The sequence below is a fragment of the Dermacentor silvarum genome, chromosome 5 (genome assembly GCF_013339745.2).
Source record: "Dermacentor silvarum isolate Dsil-2018 chromosome 5, BIME_Dsil_1.4, whole genome shotgun sequence".
Taxonomy (NCBI): Eukaryota; Metazoa; Arthropoda; class Arachnida; order Ixodida; family Ixodidae; genus Dermacentor; species Dermacentor silvarum.
In genome coordinates, this window is record NC_051158.1 from 174,148,415 (window position 1) to 174,173,377 (window position 24,963).

The window sequence follows — 24,963 nt, forward strand, 5'->3', positions numbered from 1 at the left end:
GGCAGCAAGCGCAAGTTCGCGCGGTCTATCGCTTCAACGGAAACTGAGCGTCGAATGCACAGCGCATACAAAGGTGAGAGCCGTGTGGAGATAAGAGACGGTGCGGGCGACCGCCGGGCAGAGAAGTTGTTGGCAGAGAAGAAGCTGCCCCCCACCCCCCTCTTCCCATTTCTTGCTTTCGCGTGGGAGATTGAGAGGGCCAGATACGCCTTTGGCGCCGTAGCACAGCGCCGCCCCGCGTCCCTCCCTCCCATACCCCAACATCCTTTCGCGGGACGGTCCCGTTTGCTTTCCGCAGTGCGTTCGCTCTCCGTGATAGCGCGCGTTGGAGTTCGCCCTCCGTGATAGCGCGCGTCCCCCGCGCGCTTTCGCTCGCGCATACGGCGCGCAGCGACGATTTTATCGCCCTTGGAATCTATACGGAACCTCATGGCGACGGCGACGACGACGGCGAGGCCGACGGCAGAAATGCGGTTGAAGTGTCCATATAATTGCTATCGCAATAATAATGTTTAGTGTTCTTATAAATAAATATAACGAACTTTTTTTTTTGCTTTTGCAATGAACGTACATTATATACCGGCCACGGCGGCCGCATATCGATGCGAAATGCGAAAACAGCCGTGTAGCTAGATTTAGGTGCACGTTAAAGAGCCCCAGGTAGTACAAATTTCTGGAGTCCCCCCACTAGGGCGTGCCTCATAATCAGATTGTGGTTTTGGCACGTAAAACCCCATAAGTTAATTTTTAACGTACATTCTATATTCTATATTCTATATATATTTTTAACGTACATTCAAACATTGACTCATCGATTTTCCACCACCCGCCGCGGTGGTTCAGTGGCTAAGGCATTGCGCTGCTGAGCACGAGGTCGCGGGATCGAATTCCGGCCGCGGCGGCCGCATTTCGACGGAGACGAAATGCAAAAATGCCGGTGTGCTTGCGTTGTAGTGCATGTTAAAGAACCCCACGTGGTCAAAAATTAATCCGGGGCCCTCCACTACGGCGTGCGCCTCATAATCAGAACTGGTGTTGGCACGTAAGACCTTAGAACGAATAAGAATTTTCCGCCACTTAGTGTTTCTCCTTCACGCGACGTAAACAGTGTCCCAAGAATAACATTGCCTGGATGAAGCTCTGGCCTGGAAAGCTTCCCTGGTAAAACAGTCAGAAAGTTCTCGTAAAAAGAGCAGCAGTTTCGCCCGAAAGGCGAAGCGCCGATTGCCAAATTGATAGACAGCTATACGAAGTAAGGATAGTAGTTTTATCGGCCGTGTAAACTTGGAAATATTCGCTTGCTAACTAAATCAAGCATGGTGCCAGCGCGCTCAGGCAAACATGAGCAGATCACACTCGATGACCGCGGACACTCGCTGTCCGCGGTCGTCATGACCTGGAGTAGTGCAACACAACAGGGACCAATGATAAGAAGACACATACGTACACAGCGCCAACTTTAACTAAAAGTTTTATTTCATCGCACGTGTTATTTGTACAATGACAGCGGATCGATACCAAGGAGACAAACATATAAATATACAGTACAGTAACCACACCTGTCATCACTAATCACATCGCACCTGGTCATTTCAAGGCAATGATTCTAGAATGCCAAAGATGGAACGTTCAGACATGTTTCTTTCATTTTTGTTTATTTCATAGGCTTCAGTTAAACCTCGTTTCATTCGGTCTTGGGCCCTAGTTATAGTGGTTGTGTTTTCGAGGACTGGGGGCGCAGCCGCAATTCTAGCAGTGGATTATTAGATGGCCTGACACTGCTTTTTTACATTGTACTGGTGCTCTTTAAGTCTTTGGTTGAGACATCGGCCTGCTTGACCTATGTACGTACACGCGCATACATTACAAAGGTATTCAGTATACAGTACCTTTAATGCAGTCCACGTGTTGTTCATGGTGGTTTATGGAACATTCGTACTTCTCTCTCCTCTCCGCATTAACTTCCTTGCAGAGGCCCTGCAGCCCTGGTTGCAGGGTTGCAGGATTGCAGGATTGCAGGGTTGCAGAAGTAACGTCACTGATGACGTTACTTCTGGTCTTTCAGGGGTACCTGTACTGATGCGGTTGGTATCTAATCTGTAATATTGTTTGCTTTGGTGTACGGCAATTGGCCCTTCCTTATTTCTTTTAATTATTCCTGACACCTAATTACCTCGATACTGTATTAAACCTGTGTTCTGATGTCATATACGAGTATGTCAACCATAAGTAGAGCCATCAATATCAACCTGTTTTTATTTTTTTATTTTTAATTTCGTTGCACCTCTTGACAAACCGGAAGTCGGTCCCTAAAAAAAGTGGCTGCGCAAGAAACAAGAGTGTCACTTGGTGCTCGTGCCATGAAAAAAAGTCACAGGCCTGCGCGGCACACGCAGCACAGTCACAGCGTAAGCTGGTTGAGCGGCGCCAGAGTAGCTCCAATATCAGCACCACGCACAACAGGGTCTTCGTGGCAAAGTGTCTTCGCCTCGATTTTGACGAGAACGATCTGAACTGGCCGCCCGGCGTCGACGGCGAGCTGCGGCTTGTAAGGCTCTCTGCACAGCAGTCTGCTGAGCCCGATGATGCCTGGTTGTAGCCGTGCACGTAGCTCTACGATTCGCTTTTTCAGCAGCGGTTCGTACCTTGCGAGGAGACGTCATAACGTGTACCAAAGAGGTACCCAGAATACGTGGCGCACATGTAAGATTGGGATAGCGTTGATTGGGCGCCTCGTCTGAATCGCATCTCGTCGCCTGCGCGCACGGCGGTTGCAGGCACTTTAACAAGATGGCGCCACCATACTGGCGGAGGCTCGGGTCGTCTACGCCTGCGCGCCTGGCTATAGGGTGCGTTTAAAGGGAATATTTCTGCCGCCTTATAGCAAGCGCTTGCGTGGCTCAGTGGTGAAGTATCCGACTCCCACGCAGCGGGCCTGGGTTTGATCCCGGCGGAGAGCGGGTACTTTCGCATTTCCGGCGATAGCGGTTACGGCCAAACGCCGGCGGCGGCATCATCGCGAACCGAAACGGCTATTGGAATGAGCCCGTAACAGCTTACGCTGTAAAAGTCGCAGTTTCGCCCGAAAGGCGGAGCGTTGATTTTGCTGTCCTTACTTTGTATAGATATCCACAGTAGTGGACATTAAATTATCGGTCATATAATCTTGTAAATGTAAGCATACGAACTAAATTAACAAACATGGTGTCACGAGCGCACAAGCAAACATGAACGCATCTCACTCGATGACCGCGGAAACTTGCTGTGAAAACGCCGGAGTGAGTCAGCGCGACAGCAGGAGCGAACGAATTCACCTTGGTGCCGGCGCTCGCATCAACGCTATCTTAGCCGCGATAACACACGCGCCGTGGTGGCGTTGCGCTGCTAAGCAAGAGGTAATGATAATGAGATAATGGTTTTCATGTTTAGAATTCCATAATTTATTTTTTTTCCGTAAGCAGTCCTTGCCGACAGAGAATTAAGAGTGGCGACCATTGAGCTTATGGAGGAATCTACGAGGCTAATTTGCAAAGGTGGAGACAGTGGAGCGGGTGGCTTTCTTTTCTGCAAAGCGTACACACACATTGCGAAAAAGAAGAATGCTGGGCCACAACGCAGAGCTGATGTAGGCCAAGGTTCGTGTTCATTAGCTTACACGATAATTCAAAACGCGACACTGTATCTGATTCGTCAATGTGGGAGGAACTTTGCCAGCGCAAATCTTATACAGACGACATAGAAGCAACGTAGAGCGCTGGTACCAGCGATGGCATTTTTTGGTTCGTTGACTACGGCACTTGGGGTCTGGATGGGAATGCAGCATCCGCAAAGGCTTAATCGCAACTGCTGTGGTATCGATCGCAGAAGGAGAGTGAGGATACTTTCCTCGACTTCCTGATGGACAACTGCCGGGATCGCTTCAGGCAGCGCGAGCAGTTTCTGCCAAGGTGTGGAGCAATTGGCGCAGCGACCGAACAGGCGCTGACAGCGGCAGGGCCCAACCACCGTTGGAGGGCTCTCGTGAGCTTCTTGGCCGAGCTCCTGGGGGCCATCAGCGAGAGAGGAAGCGTGGTCGGCACCAAGCTCTCCGGACGCGCTTTCTGCCTGGCGGCAATGCTGTGTGAGTGCTGCAAGGTCATGCTTGACATGATGACACAGGACGACGCTGCGGAGGTGAGTGGTCGATGAGAATGCTCTGCTCGGTCAGGGCTAAATAGCGAGACCTTCTATATTCTCACGAGCGTTGATGCAAACCAGGGGAGAAAATGTGGCCTAGCATGTAACAGTAGTGCTTTGCGGCAACCGATGAAATAGTTTTAGAGAAAGTGCAATGCAGGCAAATCTATCGCTACAATCGGCAACCCAAGCAAATAAAACATCGCTATGTCCTTGTAGGAAGCATTTCTTCCAAAGCCATGTGAACGTTAAAAGACAGATCATTTTTTGTACGATTTGGAATGTATTTGTTGCAAGGTACCCCAGTTATCTTCATTTTTTTTCGTTTGAACCGCGCTGTTCGCTTTTCTCAACCGTTTTCTCGAGCTGTTACATGCCCACTGTCTACGGTGGTTTCTCTTTTGAGATGCAACTTCCATAGCATTAACCGTATTTCTAGATAATACGCTATTTGCTAAATATAGATGCTCGGTAACAGTCACCGTACGTAATTATTCTGTATATCTTACCAATAATACTTGTGAGCACTTTTCTGAAATCCACAGAATCCCCGCAATTAGAGCCTATATATTTGTAATAAATAATTTGATAGACGAAATTTATGATGGATGAAATTCGAAAGCGTAACTGCAACAATCAGCAAGGTCGCTCGAAACCGTAAAATCATAAGCACCAGGTAACTGAGGCTGTTCATCAATGCTATGCTATTGGAAACGCACTTCGTATGTATTAAACGTTTCGTCTCAAAACAACAACAGCAACTACAACAAAAACCATTGCATTCATTGCCGCAGTTGGAGTGTCTTCACTTCGCGCTGAAGACCGCAGGTAGGGGCGCCGAGCGAGCCGCTCCTCTCCGGGTGTCGGAGCTGGCCAAATGCCTGCGAGACAGATTTCTCGCAGAACAATGTCCACCAGAGGCACGCATGGCGCTCCTTGAACTTCTCGAGCTCCGAGCTTCGGGGTGGAAAATGGAAGAACCTCAAGAGCGCTACTACACTGAAGATGCCGGTGGTGCTCAGCGCACTGACTGAACTTGGGGTGCCATCCCAGCTGTGCTGTGTTGAGGCATGCGGAGGCATTGACGTAAACGCTATCGCGCACTTTGTTTTCCCAATAATTAAAGTAAGAAAAGCTCTTCATCTATGTTTTATGTCGTGTCTTTTCAACAGGTTGCATGCGAAGCGAGTCTTTTACCAAAACAATAAGGGGTATTTTAGGAGACGGGCTAAACTTAGGCTGATGTCTGTGCGAATCAGATGTATTATTTGCTCACTATGTTATCAGCCCGACCATCATTCAAAACCTTCATTTTTGCAGTACAGTACGAATAATTTTAATAAATGAAATCTTTTGTTTGTTTCAGTTCAATAATTGGCTCCCTTCAGTCAAGGGCTTTTCTTTATGTACGCCGAACAGCTCATAGCGTATCGGGGCCTGTCAAGGCATGTCGGGCGAATACATGCTGTAGATTATTTACATGCTGATTATATTATTTACAACTTTCATCACTGTGTGTCCGTTGAGTGATACGTTATAATTTCACTGTCATGCTGCAGTGGACCTTCGTGAAACAGCTGCCATTCTCGTGGTAAATAACTTTTTAAGGCACAAAAACAATTGTGGTGAAGACAAATACTTCTTGTTAAATAGCGATATGTTGATTGAAATTAGTCCTTACTCGCGATTGCAATGTAGGCCCAATGCGAAATAGTAGATATTACCTCATTGGATAACCATTGAAGTCTGTTAGTATGAAGTGGCTTTTCTCTGAATGCGAATTGCATCAGCTTTATTGTAACTGGACTAGTTTGAGTCTTGACGAGTAGTTTGAAGTGGAGAAGATGGGAAAGTTTGAGTTGGTCAAAACGTGTACAAATCTTTTTTACAGCTGCAAGAATTGATGTCGTTTAAGAATTTCCATAAAATATTTACTAAAAACAGTGCGCTGATTATATTACAACTTTCATCACTGTGTGTCCGTTGAGTGATACGTTATAATTTCACTGTCATGCTGCAGCGGACCTTCGTGCCCGTGAAACAGCTGCCATTCTCGTGGTAAATAACTTTTAAGGCACAAAAACAATTGTGGTGAAGACAAATACTTCTTGTTAAATAGCGATATGTTGATTGAAATTATTCCTTACTCGCGATTGCAATTTTACTCGGCATTGGTGATGAACTTGCGTCCGTAGCGTCCCCAGCCCCTGGAAGACGAGTGCTAGTTTCAGTTTCAAGGAACATGCGCGCTCCTAGCAGTTGCCGGACATCCGAAGTTATTTTTTCATTTCTGTTTTCGTGAATTTGAAACCGAACGATGCGCGGAAAGTGGTTGTCTTCGTGCGTCCGTCGAGCTTGCCTCCGCTCACCCTTGCCACTCGCTCAGCGGTATCACAAGTCGAATCGCGCTCGGTCACCTGCTTCAGTTGTGTCAAGTATGAAGATGGGTAAGGTAAGACAGATAAGCTTGATAAGGCGTGCAAGGAATGGAAGACGCAGGAAAGCAGGCCAACCAAGCATTTGACGAAGATGGCTAAATCGTGACATCGCATGTCTTGTGCGGCTATAGGGTGTTCTAACACCGGGATTCCCAGTTCAGCACAGTTTTCCAGATTTCCTAATAACAGGTGAGCATATATAGTTCACTCTATTTTCTGAGCAGGTATTCATTTTGCATGAGTAAACCAGTTCTGTGCAAGCTTGAGTGGACTGACATAAGAGCAGTGTCGCTCGACTCATTCATGACGGCAGCCATCTGCTCCCGGTGAAATACTTGTGATGAAGGGCTTGAGTACGTGTTTGTTGGGGTATACATTTTTTTCACTCTTTATCGACATGCACAGCCTAGGTGAAAAAAATACGCGGCCGTGGTGGTTAATGATGTTCGCACTGATTTGGATCTTCTGGAATCAATGTTCGCTCATGAGCTACAAATTTCCGTTTTGAATGAAAATCCCTTGTGTAGATTGACACTCCATTATTCTGTTTTCTGGAAGGAAACCTTATTTAAATTGTCTGGTGGTTAGTTCCTTTTGATAAACCAGGGTAGCGAGCATATGTTCCCGTGGATGTTTCTATAAGTAAAAAAGTAGTGAGAATACCCTTTAGATAGCTTTCATCACCGTAGTTTCAAATCTGCGAAGCGGCGAATGAGGAATATCACGAACGATAATAAACTTGTTTTGCAATAAATGACGCCGTAAGCAAAGCGCTTGGTTTCTCAATTATTCTGTTTTCCGGAAGCAAGACTTATTTAAATTGTCGTGGTGTAAGTTTCTTTTTAATAAACAGATATCGTGAGAATTCCTCTTAGACAGCTTCCATCATCGCATTTTCTAAATTGCGAATCGGGTAATGAGGAATATCCCGAACAATAGATTCTTTCGCACTGCGTGGAGCTCAATCTTTTTCCAGTACGAAATGTGTGAATAAAATGAAAACGTTTGACTTTTACTTGTCTTGAGCTTTGGCTCACTGAGAAATCGGCCAGCTTAATTTGATCCACTTCACAACAGACGATCAAAATTACCGAATGATGGTGCCAAGAAGTTATTTTGTTTATGCTAGCCCCCCGCTATCTGTGGGCTAGTTGAACCGTAGCCCGAAACTTAACCACAAGAATTTCAAAGCGACTATACTTTCACGAAATGACGAAATGTAACATTTAACAGCGAATGCTGGTAGTTACCAACGGCTTGCTGTATAAATATTTCTGCTGTATTTCTGCTTTTATTTTTGCCGTCGTTCTGCTGTATAAATATTTCTGCTGTATAAATATTTCTCGGCGGTGGTGGGGATGAGCGATTCCCCGGCGATTTAAAACGAATTGAATCTTGCAAGGTAAACGCAGCAGAAAGAAAGCGCTTCCTAAACACAGCACACTTCAGCGGGTTCTGCTTCGAGATTTGGCCAATGTCGCCGCGCGGCCAGCGGACCTACAAGACAGCAGGGACACATGTACAGCCCGTTTGCATGTGAAGTGGGAAAGGAGGGCTTCCGTGGCAACCCTCCTGCTACTAGGCGCGCTCTCCCCCTCTACCTTCTGAGCTCATCAGTGACGTCATGGAGGCATTGTTTTGTTTGTGAATTATTTCCAGTAGGATATCCGGCAACCGCCAGTGGTGGAAGCGGCGCTGCCTCAGCGTATCGACATGGGACGCGCGAGACTAAATACCAACCGCAACATCGCCCAAGGTTAGCCATATTGAAAACACCATGCTGGCAACTCTCGGCTGCTCATCAAAACTAGCTCTTCCATGTACCCAGAATGGAGGCAGAAATTCCATACTCAAGTCGAACAGGCGAAGTGAAACTCGCTGTGTATATTTTTTCGCTGCTGCCCATATGATTAATGATGGACCCGCTTATGCGTATCGTTCTGTTTATAATATTTTCAGTTTGTTTGTTTGTTTTAGCCAGGATTGCGTTATCTCGCGAGCGCTCACATGAATTCACGGGGAGATTGTTACGACTGTCAACAACTTCATCTTCGGCGATGCCTTATGGTCTTGTGTGGCATGTGCGATCATTACGATGAATCGTCTTGGTGGCGACGATTGTTGACCCTTTTTGTGTACGTAAGTGGTCGATTGTGCGCGATAAGGAATCGGTTATTTGCATTAACCTGTGTGTGTGTGTTTATTTGACAAGAAATTTAGTTCGCTCCTCGATCAAGCTTCAGGCTCTTTCTGTGTTCTCAAATTGCGCAATCTGTTCACATCTGTGCACCCAAACCTCATGATTCCAAAAAGGCACGTTAGAAACATGATATTTCCGTTTTCTTAAACCGGTGAGCCGTTGCCGGTTAGAGCTACGGGAAGTCCGCGTGGCAGGTCGAAGAAGTAGGCTACTGTTGCAATGCACCTGTAGATTGTCAGCGCGTTTGTGAATGCAGATTATAGGCGGACTTTATTTGAACTTGGGAATAGATAAGTCGCGCAGTGTGTACTGTTATGAGATGCAGGATATGCAAAGGCACAAATGGAACCGAGATTTTTAAAATAATCGGTTCCGCTCAGCCTGCCTAGATCATAGCTGGAACTATGCGGTGCTGATTGCAAAATTAACTGCACCACCATTAGTTTAGCAACTGCCTTGCGGAAAAGATAGCATTACATTTGCTAAATGTGTTGAGCATCGATAAGAAAGGCCTACAGAACGCTGATTTGCGCACGGCAAGATGTGCTGGGCCAGGGAAGCTAAGAAAGCGCCACAACAAACAAGTGGGAGGGCAGGTAGGTGAATGGCCTCGACGTCCACGCAGAAAGAAATATAGGAATGCCAGGCGCCGCCACGCCGTTCAAAAATCAGGGGAATGTTGAAGAGTGCGACAGTGACTAACGTAACAGAAAATAATTTTAGGATAGGGGGGGGGGGGACCGCATAAAAGGCGTCATGAACGAGTCGAGAGAGCCTCTCGCCACTGCCTGATCATTAAACACCAGACGGCCGTGGCCAGTCGCCTAGCTGAAGGCTCACCTACCCCGTCGTACCACGTGCTAACTTAGATTTCTCATAAATAAATGAAATATATTTTCATTTATTTATTAACTGTCCCTTGGGAATAGGCTGCAAGTGTAAACCTTGCGCCCACGTTCATCTCCTGCGTGCACACACGTTGAAATCTGGCGCACGCACGTACGAGGAGAGGGAGGCGATAAGAGGCGTTCTGTGATAAGAAGGCGAGCGCAGCCAACGGCGCAGCACGCAGTCGCGCGAATTCACTAGGGACATCTCCGCCTCGCAAATCTAGGGAACCGCACAAGACGAGATCTGGCAACACTGGTTTGCTCTGGTGGGGATTTAGTCGCTCCCGCATGGGACTGAGTGTCCCAAGGGAGATACAAGGAGCTCCGCCCCCTGGCGTTCCTCTATGGCATGTTGTTGTTTGTTGTCGGCGAAGGTTGATGCGAAGGTTCAACAGCCAAGGTTGATAAAGATTTGGCAATCTTGGCACCCGCAAAGTGCAATCGTTTCGGTGTACCTTCCACGGAGAACATAATGCATGGGTGCTGCCATAGTCAACGTCTTACGTTTATGACTGCACATGAATACCAGCACGAAAGCACTGCTATAGAGTAGGAATACGTGCTGTCGTTAATTGAAACAACGAAAAAAAATTCACTGGCGATTGCGATATTCCCTAATGTGAATTTTAGCGCACCTGTTTAGGTGTTTTAAGTTCGCGAGATATTCTGCCAAAGAATTTGATTCTGAACGACACCGTCCATTCGGCGGCGGCGCTGAGCCTCTGCTAGGGAAGCTCGTTTAGCAGCAGCGGCAGACGAGTCATTTCCACCGGTTGCGTCGCACGTTGTTCAGAAAGAAAGCGTGAACACGGGAACGCGTGGCTTGCGCGGAGCGCATTCTCTAGCGGCAGCGGTGCCGCAGGCGAAATAGCGCATGTGCAGTGGGTTCGAAGCCCCCGCCAGTGCTTTGTTTCCATATATAGTATCGGTGGACGCCACATGCCTGGGCACCGCCGTGAAGCACGTCTAGTGCGGCACTCCGCTTTCCTCCTAATGCTTCCGCTGCACCCTCTCCTCCACTTGTCTCCTCGCGCTCTCTTCGCTATCGCCGTCTTTCATACCCCGCTGCGCTCCGCGTTCGCTCTTTTATCCTTCGCTGTGCTCGTTTGCTCGGTTACGCCGGGGGGATGCCGACACTTTAACGCAGGAATGGGCCCTTAAGAACTACGCTCTAAAAGAACGTGATCGCTTGAACAGTCGTACTTGCAACAGCTCAGAAATCACCTTATAAAGGCAGGATGCGGCAGAATGAGCGAAACCAAGTGAATCTTCACATAGTCCAACTTGAGCGCAAGTGTTGTCTGTTAGGGTCTTCCCCCAAGCATGACAAAGTCTCTGCCATGATTAACCCGGTGACCAGCTCCTCAGCCGATTGGAGGTAATGAAAGAGCGGATACAGATGGGTGCGTTTAGCATGATCGGAGCTTTGCACATTTTGTTCAATGTTCACTTTGACGAATGAAAAGTGGCGCGCACACTAAAAGGGGGCAAGTTAAGGATGAGACGACCGCCACAGTCCTGAACTTACAACACACTTTATTGGAAAAGAACACGGTATATCGTATAGGCATGGTGTTGCAGCTGTCGTGCAGTACCTGAATAACACAAAGTGAATGGTGCTAGTCTTGTCGAGAAGCCGCCAGTAAAGTAATTAACTTTTTAATTACCTGAATTGTCATAATGCCAATCAGGTGGTTGCAGAAAATCGTAAGGCACATAAAAAACGACGCTTTTCGAGCAAGGTAAATTAAGCTTGTTTACTTTTCCGGCCAATAAAGAAAGCCGGCGATGTATGAAAAAATTTCACAGCATATCCACGGGGTGAATGATGATGAGTGGGCGAAGCTCCGGAGGAGGTTCATGACTCTTCCGGGAAAATTCGCCCATTACATCATCATGAAAGACGTGAGAACCAGTGTGTGAGGTTATATGAGAACTTTTATTCATTTCATTGTCTAGAAAGTCGCGCATGAAACGCGCGTCTGCAACTTCGGGCAGAGCTCGCTTGAGGCGCTTGGCAGCAGCTTCCCGCGCTCGCGCAGCCTCGGGATCCGCCCGCCTGTACGCGCGTTTCCTCGCCGCTTCTCGGGCTCTCAGTTTCTGGATCCGCTTCTCGGCGTCGCCGCACACCTTCTGCTTCGCGGGCTCGAACATCGGGATCCGTTTCTCAGCGCCTCCGTGCAGCTTCGGCTTCGCGGGCTCTCACCTCCTCGTTCTGTCTGCGAGCGCGCGCTGCAGCCGCTTTCCCTGCCCTCCGCTCTGCCGCCTTGTTTTCCATATGGCGCAGCGACTCCGAGCGACAGAGGAAGCGCGCCAAGAGCGAGCGCATTTTATAGCTCTCACCCCTAGCGGTCTCCAATCGCACTGCATCGAAATATCTCGAACGATCGCCTCCATCCAATGATCTAGTGATCGCTCATCACACTATGCGCTCCCATACATCTGAATGGAGCGAGCGCCGCACCGCCATCTCGTATTTTAATGCGTCAACTATGCTGCGCTAGCGCCATCTAGTGATATCCCGTCACACTAGCCTTTACCATGTATCTCTATGGTGATGATGATGATGATTTATTGGCATCCCCTTTGAAACGGGGCGGCGACAAATAGTCACCTAGCCTGCTTTATTTAATCAGGTATACTATACATGTTCTTTATCTTGCATTTTTGTATACCTATCATTATTTTTCTTTTTCAAAAATTTACCTTGTACCGCTGCCTATGATTTTAAGAGATCAGGTCGCATCCATCTTTTCCCTACTTTTTTTCCACCAGTACTCTAATCGTCTCTTGCTGATCTCTACGGCTGATCTGTTTGTTTCCTTCCACTTTAAACCCAAGCGCTTCTGGGAGTTGCACGTTACCTACGGTTCTCGCTGGGTGGATCCCGTCGCATTCCATTAGGATGTGCTGAGTGGTCTCTGGATCTTTACTGCAGCATACACATGTCTCATCTAATTCCGAATATTTGTTCCGATATGTTTTCGTCCTTAGGCAACCGGCTCGAGCCTCAAATAGCAAGGCACTGCCCTTTGTGTTATCGTACAGATTTTCCCTTCTAATTTCTTTCTTCTCATTCTTGTAACTCTCCATTGTCCTTTTCGTTTCCATTCTTTGCATCCAATTCACGGTCTCTATTTCTCTCACTTTCTTTCTGATGACCCCTGGTTGTCTATTTACAGTTTCGATTATCCTGTACTTGGTTGCCAACTTCCTTGACCTCTTCCTCCATTCTGTGTCCACGCTTTTCATGTAGAGATACTTGTGCATTTTAGCCGCCCATTTATTTTCATCCATGTTCCTGAGCCTTTCTTCAAAACTAATTTTGCTTTGTGCTTCTCTGACTTCAAAAGAGGCCCAACCCATGTCTCCATGCACTGCCTCATTTGTCGTATTACCGTGTGCTCCCAAAGCCAACCGGCCTACTGATCTTTGGTTAACTTCCAAACCCGCCAATATATCCGATTTTAAGCATATAATGGCATTTGCGAATGTTAGCGCTGGCACCATTACTCCTTTCCAGATTCCACGCACCACCTCATACTTATTGTGGCCCCACAGTGCTCTGTGTTTCATTAATGCTGCATTCCGCTTCCCCTTTATTTTCAGATTGTCTTGGTGGTTGCTTGAGTAATTCTTTCCTTCGTTTATGTGTACGCCGAGGTACTTATATTGCTTCACTATGGGTATTACTTGCTGTTGAATTGACACCACGAAGTTACTCGTGTGCTCATTAAAGATCATAATCCCTGATTTCTCTGTGCTAAACTTAAGGCCTAGATTTGTCGCTGCGTTCCCACAGATATTCGCAAGTATCTGTAAATCTTTTTTATTGTCCGCTAGTAGCACAATGTCGTCTGCGTACATCAGTCCAGGGATCTTCTGTTGCACCATTTGTCCATTACGCATGTAGGATAAATCAAAACCTAATTCGCTGTTTTCCAATCGTCTTTCTATGCCCTTGACGTAAAGCGTGAACAACAATGGTGACAGAGGGCATCCTTGCTTCAATCCTTGGTGAATTCCCACCATTTCATTTCCTTTTCGGCCTTCCCATGCCACTTGTACTTGGTTGTCTCGATATATCTCCCTCAGCAGCTCCACGAAATCGTCATCTATGCCTTCGTATTGAAGAATATCCCACAACAATTCCCTGTCTACGTTGTCATAAGCTCCTTTAATATCTAGAAATGCTATCCATAAAGGTCTTTTCTGAGCTACTGAAATCTCTATGCACTGAGTTAGTACAAACATATTGTCTTCTAAGCGTCTGCCTGGCCTGAACCCATTCTGTAGTTCCCCCAATACACCGTTTTCCTCCACCCACTTCGACAGTTCTAATTTTATGGCTTGCATTGCCATTCTATATATCACCGACGTTACTGTAACTGGCCTGTACGAGCTCGTCTTATCCTTATCTCCTTTGCCTTTGCCATGGTGATGATGATGATGATGATGATCTATTGGCATCCCCTTTGAAACGGGGCGGCGACAAATAGTCACCTAGCCTGCTTGATTTAATCAGGTATACTATACATGTTCTTTATCTTGCATTTTTGTATACCTATCCTTATTTTTCTTTTTCAAAAATTTACCTTGTACCGCTGCCTATGATTTTAAGAGATCAGGTCGCATCCATCTTTTCCCTACTTTTTTTCCACCAGTACTCTAATCGTCTCTTGCTGATCTCTACGGCTGATCTGTTTATGTTTCCTTCCACTTTAAACCCAAGCGCTTCTGGGAGTTGCACGTTACCTACGGTTCTCGCTGGGTGGATCCCGTCGCATTCCATTAGGATGTGCTGAGTGGTCTCTGGATCTTTACTGCAGCATACACATGTCTCATCTAATTCCGAATATTTGTTCCGATATGTTTTCGTCCTTAGGCAACCGGCTCGAGCCTCAAATAGCAAGGCACTGCCCTTTGTGTTATCGTACAGATTTTCCCTTCTAATTTCTTTCTTCTCATTCTTGTAAATCTCCATTGTCCTTTTCGTTTCCATTCTTTGCATCCAATTCACGGTCTCTATTTCTCTCACTTTCTTTCTGATGACCCCTGGTTGTCTATTTACAGTTTCGATTATCCTGTACTTGGTTGCCAACTTCCTTGACCTCTTCCTCCATTCTGTGTCCACGCTTTTCATGTAGCGATACTTGTGCACTTTAGCCGCCCATTTATTTTCATCCATGTTCCTGAGCCTTTCTTCAAAACTAATTTTGCTTTGTGCTTCTCTGACTTCAAAAGAGGCCCAACCCATGTCTCCATGCACTGCCTCATTTGTCGTATTACCGTGTGCTCCCAAAGCCAACCGGCCTACTGATCTTTGGTTAACTTCCAAACCCGCCAATATATCCGATTTTAAGCATATAATGGCATTTGCGAATGTTAGCGCTGGCACCATTACTCCTTTCCAGATTCCACGCACCACCTCATACTTATTGTGGCCCCACAGTGCTCTGTGTTTCATTAATGCTGCATTCCGCTTCCCCTTTATTTTCAGATTATCTTGGTGGTTGCTTGAGTAATTCTTTCCTTCGTTTATGTGTACGCCGAGGTACTTATATTGCTTCACTATGGGTATTACTTGCTGTTGAATTGACACCACGAAGTTACTCGTGTGCTCATTAAAGATCATAATCCCTGATTTCTCTGTGCTAAACTTAAGGCCTAGATTTGTCGCTGCGTTCCCACAGATATTCGCAAGTATCTGTAAATCTTTTTTATTGTCCGCTAGTAGCACAATGTCGTCTGCGTACATCAGTCCAGGGATCTTCTGTTGCACCATTTGTCCATTACGCATGTAGGATAAATCAAAACCTAATTCGCTGTTTTCCAGTCGTCTTTCTATGGCCTTGACGTAAAGCGTGAACAACAATGGTGACAGAGGGCATCCTTGCTTCAATCCTTGGTGAATTCCCACCATTTCATTTCCTTTTCGGCCTTCCCATGCCACTTGTACTTGGTTGTCTCGATATATCTCCCTCAGCAGCTCCACGAAATCGTCATCTATGCCTTCGTATTGAAGAATATCCCACAACAATTCCCTGTCTACGTTGTCATAAGCTCCTTTAATATCTAGAAATGCTATCCATAAAGGTCTTTTCTGAGCTACTGAAATCTCTATGCACTGAGTTAGTACAAACATATTGTCTTCTAAGCGTCTGCCTGGCCTGAACCCATTCTGTAGTTCCCCCAATACACCGTTTCCTTCCACCCACTTCGACAGTTCTAATTTTATGGCTTGCATTGCTATTCTATATATCACCGACGTTATTGTAACTGGCCTGTACGAGCTCGTCTTATCCTTATCTCCTTTGCCTTTGTAGATAAGATTCATCTTGCTTTCACGCCATCCAACGGGAATATTCTTTGTTCTAATCACTTGCTCTATGGCATTAGTCAGCAGTGCCTTGCTTTTTGGACCAAGGTTTTTGATTAGCTGTATTGGGATTTCATCGGGTCCTGCTGCCGTGTTGTTAGGGACATTTTCTGCTGCCTTTTTCCAATAAAAGCTTTCTATGCTGAATTTTGATCTCTCAGGCCTCTCTGTTGTTGCTGGATCTGTTGTCTGAACTACGCTTTTTCTCGTACCGAAGTTATGCCTGATAACGTCTGTGATGTACCGCAGCGCATGATGTACCGCAGCGTCTGTACCGTCTGTGATGTACCGTCTGTGATGTACCGTCCGTGATGTACCGTCTGTGATGTACCGCAGCTCCATGGAGCGAGCGCCACCAACGCCATCTAGTGATCACTTCACGAACTACACGAGGTGGCTACGACAGAGGAGAGATTGACCCACGGCGTAAGGACTTTCGCCCCTAAAATTATGCTTGGCTCTGCTATCGCAAACACCAGACAGGAGCGGAGCTATTAGCAAACCACACACTTAGTCTAACTTTTACTGGGCTTCCCCCATCTCAGCTGGTCTCGGGTGTTTGCGATAGCCGTGCCACGCATAATTTTTTTGATATGCCAGTGCAGATTGAGAATGCTAAGATTAACAATCTCCCACTTCAGTCTTTCGGAGACGACGAGTGCCCAGGTCGAAACCTGCATGCTGAGGAGCCGCCAGAGGCATCGGCTGCAGTCACGTACACCGGGTGCGTTCGGGGCGAACGCGGGGAAACGCGGTCCTCGTCGGCAGCAGCTCTACGCGTCCCGCTCCCACTTGCCTCACTCCTCCTCTCCACCTCGCATGCCCTATGCTGCGCGATGCTATTTTTATACCCTGCTTTCACCTTCTCTCAATTCTCTCTCCCCCAGCTCGACGAAGTTGCGGACGACGGAATGATTATAGCGAGGTTCTGTTAGCATGTGAATACGCACCCACACGCACTGGATAGCAGGGCCTTCAAACAGTCTCAGTGGGAAAGTGGGGCAGAGCACTGACGATAACAGCGCGCGTGTTAACATTTGCAACTTTACGTCCGTCCGTCCGTCCGTCCGTCCGTCCATCCGTCCATCCGTCCATCCATCCATCGATCCATCCATCCATCCATCCATCCGTCCGTCCGTCCGTCCGTCCGTCCGTCCGTCTAGATCTTGGTGCTATCATTGTCGTTTCGTTAACTTGGTATGTACTGACATTGGCATAGTATGACAAGAGTGTATGACGAACATAAATATTAGGTCATGACGTGTGTCATGTAGGCATGAAACAGCCGCCTACGCCTTGGTGTTCACATGGTCGTTTCGTTAACTTGGTAGGTACCAAAAGTGGCATAGTATGGAAAGAGTGTATGCGAACATAAATGATAGGTCAGTACATGAATATCATGAAATGTGTGTAATGTAGCTCACGAAACAACCGCCTAGGTCTTGGTGCGGTCGTGGTCGTTTCGTTAACTTGGTAGGTACCAAAATTGGCATAGTAGGACAAGAGTGCATGACGAACATAAATGATAGGTCATGACATGACTATCATGACGTGTCATGTAGGTAATGAAACAGCCGCCTACGTCTTGGGGCTCTCATGGTCGTTTCGCTAACTTGGTATGTACCACAATTAGCATTGTATGACAAGAGTGTATGACGAACATAAATGATATTGCGACGTAGCGTTTACACGGCCTTTAATACGCCCCGAAGACGCGGCGGACCGATCACACTCGAGGCACAGATCAGTCTCAAGATGAGTCCCCACAAGCGATGAAGACGACGAAGCCGATGAGATGATGAACATGTGCAGCCAACGAAGAAGTCACTAAGAAATGCCCACACTAATTTCCCCCACGTGCGAGCGGCCAGCCTGGCCGCAACTTAAAGGGACGGCGAACGCCTTGTGAAAGGCTTCATGCGAGAGACGTGGACAATCTCGGCAGCGCGACAGCGGCGGTCAGTTGGAACCACAATAGGTTAAACGCGATAATTAACGGGAGAAGTCTGCTCTAAGGCTCTGTATGGGCCTATGAACCGAAACTGAAACTTTTCGCATAAGCCAGGAGTGCGAACTGGAGTCCGGAGTAGCACTTCATCGCCCGGGCGGAAAAACACTGCACGGTGGGATGCGTCATAGAGGTTCTTGCGGTCATGTTGCCTTGCTTCAGTGTTGATGCGGGCAAACTGGCGACAGTGGAGGAGGCGTGATATATATTGTTCACAAGAGGATGCAGCTAGAGTGACCGGGGCGGAGAAGAAAGAGACGTCAAGAAAAGAAGAGGGCGAACGGTCATATACGAGGTAGAATGGCGAGTAACCAGTTGTGCATTGTACGGCGGTATTGTACGCAAAAGTCACGAATGGCAAAATTGCGTCCCAGTGTGTGTGGTCAGGTTGAATGTACATAGCTATCATGTCGGAGAGCGTGCGATGAAAGCGCTCAGTCAAGCCGTTGGTTTGAGGGTGGTAACTGGAGGTTGTCTTGTGGGTGGTGCCGGAGGCTCGGAGCAATTCTTCTACAATTTGTGAAAGGAAAGCCTTTCCACGGTCGCCAAAGATGACACGAGGAGCACCGTGACGCAGGATTAATGCTTGAAGTATAAACGCAGCCACTTCTGTAGCCGACGCCGAAGTCACGCAACCTGTTTCGGCATAACGTGTCAAGTGGTCGACGGCTGTCACTATCCATCGATTGCCGGTGAGAGTCGTGGGAAGGGGACCATACAGGTCAATGCCGACGACTTCGAATGGTGCCGACGGACACGGGAGTGGTTGGAGCTCTCCGCTTTGACCTGTGTGGGTAGCTTTCGAAGCTGGCAAATGGCGCAGGAAGCGACGTACCGCGCTACACTTGTGGATACGCCAGGCCAGTAGAAGCGACCTTTGATGCGGTCGTACGTTTTCTGGAAACCAAAGTGACCAGCAGTCATGTCGTCGTGATAGGCCTTAAGGACATGCGCGCGAAGAGAGCGAGGTAGAACAGGCACCCAGCGTTGACCGTCAGGGTGATAGATATGGCGGTACAGGGCGCAGTTGTCGAGCTTGAATTGCGTCAGCTGTCGACGAAGGCGGGCGTTGGGCGGGCGCGAAGTTCCCCGAAGGCGGTCTATGATGCGTCGACAGTAGGAGTCAGCGAGTTGGTGAGATATGAGCGATCCATGATCATCAGAAGGAGTCTGGTCAATAGCGGTTAAAGACAACACATGCGGAGAAGGACGGTCCGAAAGCTTGTCGCGGAAGGTAGGAGCAGAACCATGGCATGGCGTCGTAGGAAGGGGGCAGCGAGAAAGCGCATCTGCGTCCTGATGCTTTTTGCCACACTTGTAAATAATAGTGAAGTCGTATTCTTGAAGACGGATAATCCAGCGACCAAGGCGTCCAGACAAGTTCGTGAGCGTGGAAAGCCAACATAAGGCATGGTGGTCCCTAACAATGGTAAAATGGCGGCCGTGAAGATAAGGTCGAAACTTCTGTACCAACCAAACGACAGCGAGGCACTCCTTCTCAGTGATGGTATAATTCTTCTCGGTGTGCATCAGTACGCGGCTTGCGTAGGCGACGACCCGCTCACGTAAAGACTCATATCGCTGTAGGAGAATACCACCGATGCCATGACCACTAGCGTCCGTATGTAGGAGTGTGGGTGCGGTTTCATCGAAATGGCGAAGTACTGGTTCAGATGTGAGGGAGTTTTTCAGATGGGTAAACGCTGATTCGCATTCGGGAGACCACTCAAAGGGAACACCCGACCCGAGTAATTTGTGCAACGGGGCAGCTATTGAGGCGAAGTCACGTATGAAGCGGCGAAAATAAGAAGCGAGGCCAAGGAAACTGCGCAAATCTTTGGTCCGTTCGGGGCGAGGGAAGTGAATAACCGCTGAAACCTTATCGGGATCAGGACAAATGCCGTCCTTGCTCACAATGTGACCCAAGACCTTAATTGTCTTGCTGGCAAAACGGCACTTGTTCGTGTTAAGCTGTAGGCCAGCGTTGGCAAGGCACGTGAGAACTTCGTCCAGTCGTTGCAGGTGTTGAGAGAAGGTGGAAAAGAAAACAACAATATCGTCGAGATAACACAAGCAAGTCTTCCACTTTAGGCCACGCAGAACGTTGTCAATCATGCGCTCAAATGTTGCGCGTGCATTGCAGAGGCCGAATGGCATTACGTTGAACTCGTAGAGCCCATCTGGTGTTGAAAACGTAGTTTTTTCTTTATCGTCCTCATGCACAGGTATCTGCCAGTAGCCCGAACGCAAATCAAGACTCGAGAAGTACTCGGCATTCTGCAGTGAATCCAAGGCATCGTCTATGCGCGGCATAGGGTACACATCCTTGCGCGTGATCTTGTTGAGTGCCCGGTAATCAACACAAAACCGGACAGAGCCGTCTTTTTTTCGAACTAGAACGACGGGGGATGACCAAGGACTAGCGGAGGGGCGTATTATCCCCCGTTGCAGCATGTCGTCGACGTTTTCTTCAATGACTTTCCGCTCGGCGAGAGAGACACGATATGGTCGACGGCGAACAATGGACCCGCCATCTGTTTCTATCCGATGCGTGATGACGGAAGTCTGTCCCAATGAAGTGGCATGTGCGTCAAACGAAGTTTTGTACTTTTTCAGCAAAGCAAGCAACTGCTGTGACTGTGAAGAGGTCACGTCGGAACTGATGGCAGCCTCAAGGGCAGAGAGAGGCGCCGAACGTCCAACAGAAGCCACTTCAACAGAAACAACAGAGAGATGCTCGAATTTAGTGACGCAAGCCAACGTAGTGCCCTTGGGGATCAGAAGTTTTTCGGATTTCGGGTTGGTAGCGCAGACGAATGCGGAGCCATTCTCAAGCCGGACCAGCCCTGATGCAAAGACTATCCCTCTGCTGAGACAGTGCGCAGATAGTTGTACGAACACGTCACCATGGTCAATGACATCCGACGCGATTGCAACAATTCGCTGATGGCAAGGAAGTAGCTCGGTGTCTTCTGCAGCAAGCAAACGAAGGGGTGCGTCATCTGTATGTAGCGAATAGGCGGTGTCGGTCATGTGGAGAACACGTTTCCGACAGCAGATAGAAGCGGACGCCGTAGAAAGAAAATCCCATCCTAATATCAGCTGCTGGGTACACGAACTGAGCACTGCGAATTGTACATAATGCAGAATTCCATCAATGGAGACACGAACAGTGCACATGGCGGCAGGTCGAATCGCGTTCCCTGGAGCAGCGAGTATCGTAGGTCCATCATAAGGAGTGGTAACTTTCCTGAGGCGCGAACACAAATCACGGTGAATAATTGACAAACTAGCGCCAGTGTCTATGAAAGCTTCCACGTGTACTCCTTCTACGAAAACAGATAGCATGTTATGCGGACGCGCTGGAGGAATTTCTGTCCTGTCGATCAATGCAGCTTTTCCTCCAAAAGCTGCATAATTTAGTTTTCCGGGCGACGGTCGGCGAATGGAGAGGCTGGTCGAAGTGGTGAGGTAGAGCGACGAAGGGGTGACGGCGAGCGACGTCTGGCAGGACGGTAGCTAGAAGGTGTCGCGGAGGTTGCAGGTGGTGACGGCGAGCGGTCGGAACGCGGCGCATAAGGACGGCGGTGAAAAGAGGCCCCAGCACAAAAGTCGTCCCGTTCGTAGGTGTCGAATCCGCGCCGTTCGTCTTGCTGCCGCTTGTGACAGAAACGTGCGATGTGGCTATGATATCCACAGTAGTAACAAATAGGTCGGGTTGGACGCCATGGCGGAAAGTAAGCTTGGTTTGGTGTGCTGGTAGACATCGAAGCCAAGTGCGTCTGCGTTGGTTTCCGAGGCATCGATGGCACGAGTGCTGGGGCAGCTGCGGCTACCTGCGCGTACGTTGGTGGCGGCCTAGGGACTAGAGGGTCCCTATACGCAGTACCCGCCATAGACGCCAACTCCTCCTTGAGAACGTCACGCAATGTGGTACTGGGGGTGTGGGCAGGAATGGGACCTGCCGAGAAGCCAAGAGACTGCAGCTCTTGTCGTATGATTGCGCGGACCATTGCGCGCAACGAGCAATCGGTGATAGGGTTGTTGTCAGGGGTGTCCAGGGGTGGCAATCGGACAGATTCGAGTTCGTCGAGGCGCTGGCACGTAGCTACAATATCAGCGACGGTAGCCGGGTCCTTGATTGCCAACGCATTGAAGGCAAGAGGCCCAATGCCTTTTAGTATGTGGCGTACTCTGTCTGATTCGGCCATGGAAGCGTTGACGCGTCGACACAGAGCGAGGACATCCTCTATATACGAGGTATATGACTCGCCGAGTTGTTGTTTACGAGTGTCGAGTGTCTTCTTCGCGATGGCGGAACGAACAGCCGGAGTACCAAAAACCTGTCGGAGCTGCTGTTTGAAAATATTCCAGTCGGTGAGGTCGATCTCGTGGTTGAAAAACCAAGTCTTCGCTAGCTACGCCCGTGAGGTAGAAGGAGACGTGGCGTAGCTTCATCACCTCGTTCCAGTGGTTAGCAGAACTCACCCGGTCGTAGTTGTCAAGCCAATCCTCCACATCTGCACCACGGAAGCCAGCGAACAGATGGGGGTCGCGCTGGGGCCCACTGACGATCCAAGATGGAGAGGCTGCGGCAGGAGGAGCCAATATTGTAGACGTAGAAGTGCCCGATGGCTCGTCCTGCGGCATGTTGGCGGACAGCTGGCACAAACGGCGACCTGAGCGAAGCTCCAGGAGGTAGAGCGGGCGAGCAGAGGACGGGGGACCGAGGATCAACCTCCACCACTTGCGACGTAGCGTTTACACGACCTTTAATACGCCCCGAAGACGCGGCGGACCGATCACACTCGAGGCACAGATCAGTCTCAAGATGAGTCCCCACAAGCGATGAAGACGACGAAGCCGGTGAGATGATGAACATGTGCAGCCAACGAAGAAGTCACTAAGAGATGCCCACAATATGTCATGTAGGTCATGAAACAGCCGCCTACGTCTTCGTGCTCTCATGGTCGTTTCGTTAAATTGGTTGGCTCCCAGCACACTGCTTCGCATAACATCGATTCCCACAGGGCGTGAAGCTGCCGGCTTTCTTCCCGACTCGCGAATTACTCCGAGATTTTTCAAAGAGGTTAGAAAAATCTATCCAGTTCCTTATAAGGAGCTATCCAGGGAACAGGCCACGATTTTACGTCAGATACTGACTCTTTCCCTTGCCCACACTGATTGGCGTATATTACGTGCGCACAGGTGGACCCAATTTGCCTAACTTGTGTCCAGAACCAACTGGCCACCCAAAATCTTATTGGGGATGCTCTGGCAAGCCCCCTCCGAAAACACTACTGCCAGGTCCCTCGGAGGAACCCTGGGAGACCCTCTTAAGGTCAGAAGACAAGACCATCCAAAAAGATTGCACAACCTCGGCTGTGCAGGTCGCCTCAACCGAGGCCACCTAGAGGCCAAGACCTTCAGATCTTCATCTGAAAATTTGAATAAAGTTGTTTCCTCCTCCCTCTGTGCTTCCTAGTGGTACACTTAGTTAAGATATTCAAGTAAAAAGTTATGTTCTGTTCAACACGTTGGCCTACGTAAATAGGTAACTAAGATTATTGTATAAAAGTTGTAAGCAAAATGTTACTAAAATAACGTTGACAACATTTATACAACTTTTCAAATTATTGCCTGCAAGCTGATGGTGACTGACGCAAATAAAATTTCAAAAGCTTGCGTAATTTACCAGGGAATGTGGAAGCCGAAACGAAAACCCCGCATTTACTACCAGAATTTTTTCAATATCAGTGTTCCTTAGACATACAGTAAAAAGCTTACTTTTACGACTTGCACTAATCACACACGGCAATGTTTATAACATTAGTTCATTATCACAAGTTCACAAAGAAAAGTTTGATAATTAGACGACGTAATGTTAAGAAGGCATCTGCACTCATTAATTGCTGCATTGGTGAGAGGCTTTCTTGCTCGACGGGCGACCATCTTCACAGCGTATATGAAAAAAAAAATCTATACCAAACATTATTTGAGTGAGGGAATGCACAGGAGTGGGCGCGAAAGCAGGCAGATCGACCATTGCTGTGGTTAAGGATGTCATTGCAGAAAAGATGTGTTAGCTGCAAGTCGCCATGGAAGCTTTGTGTCGTCCAAAACCAAAGAAAGAAGGCTAGTACGAAATGGAGCGAACACAACGCAGACAATGAAATAAGCTCTCATTTATTCATTCCAGTGAGCCGGCACCGATGAAGCGCTGTTCAGAGTTAGGACTTTCTGCTACAGATTGTCTGGAGCTGACAATACATTGTTCACGCTCTGCACCTTTCTGGCAGCAGAAACATCATGTGTTGTGTAGACCAGCACGCGTGCTGCACGGTCCGCACAACGTGAATTGCGTTGAGGTGTTCACGCAACTCACAACGTCAAGTGCGTGAACACCTCAACCGTTGGTATAGGCAGTCTCAAAGCGTGGACCGTCAGCGGCTGCTCCTGTGGCGCTGTTGTTGCCAGCCTCGAGGCAGTGCCGTTTCGCGTGCGGGCAATTACTAGTACTGAAGATACTCAGCGTTCAGCTGCCATCCGGAGGCGTGTAGCTCGATCAGTTGAAGCAGCGTGTGGCGCGCCATAGCCGAGGCATCCGACTGCACGAAGGCGTCGCGTATGCGCCTTATCAGCCTCACCATGAGCCACGGGGTGGCGCTCTGCACGTCTCTACCGGCTACCATCAGCACCCACAGCAGGCACTCCATCTGGAAAGTGATTTGAGTGTAGCTTTAAATACCAAAGGCATTGCGGGAGCTTATTCTACGCTGACCAGCACTCCCCTCATTGCGGCATTTGCGGGGTGTTCCGTACGCTGGGGACACATGGTATCCGGATGTGATCAATACCTAATTAGTCCCCCA

General features: G+C 48.3%; 2 protein-coding genes across 2 annotated transcripts in view; one reads left to right on the forward strand and one right to left on the reverse strand.

Annotated features, from left to right (window-relative positions):
- Nucleotides 1-5,306, forward strand: part of LOC125945232 (uncharacterized) — an 83,698-nt gene extending 78,392 nt beyond the window's left edge. Inside the window, exons 6-7 of the mRNA XM_049666899.1 lie at nucleotides 3,865-4,173; nucleotides 4,971-5,306. Of these exons, the coding sequence (XP_049522856.1) occupies nucleotides 3,865-4,173; nucleotides 4,971-5,210 (549 nt within the window). The 3' untranslated portion in view covers nucleotides 5,211-5,306. The remainder of the gene's footprint in view (nucleotides 1-3,864; nucleotides 4,174-4,970) is intronic.
- Nucleotides 5,307-24,603: 19,297 nt separating this feature from the next.
- LOC125945815 (MIF4G domain-containing protein-like) overlaps nucleotides 24,604-24,963 on the reverse strand; it is a 48,099-nt gene continuing 47,739 nt past the window's right edge. The window contains exon 5 of the mRNA XM_049668113.1: nucleotides 24,604-24,807. Within this exon, the coding sequence (XP_049524070.1) occupies nucleotides 24,604-24,807 (204 nt within the window). The remainder of the gene's footprint in view (nucleotides 24,808-24,963) is intronic.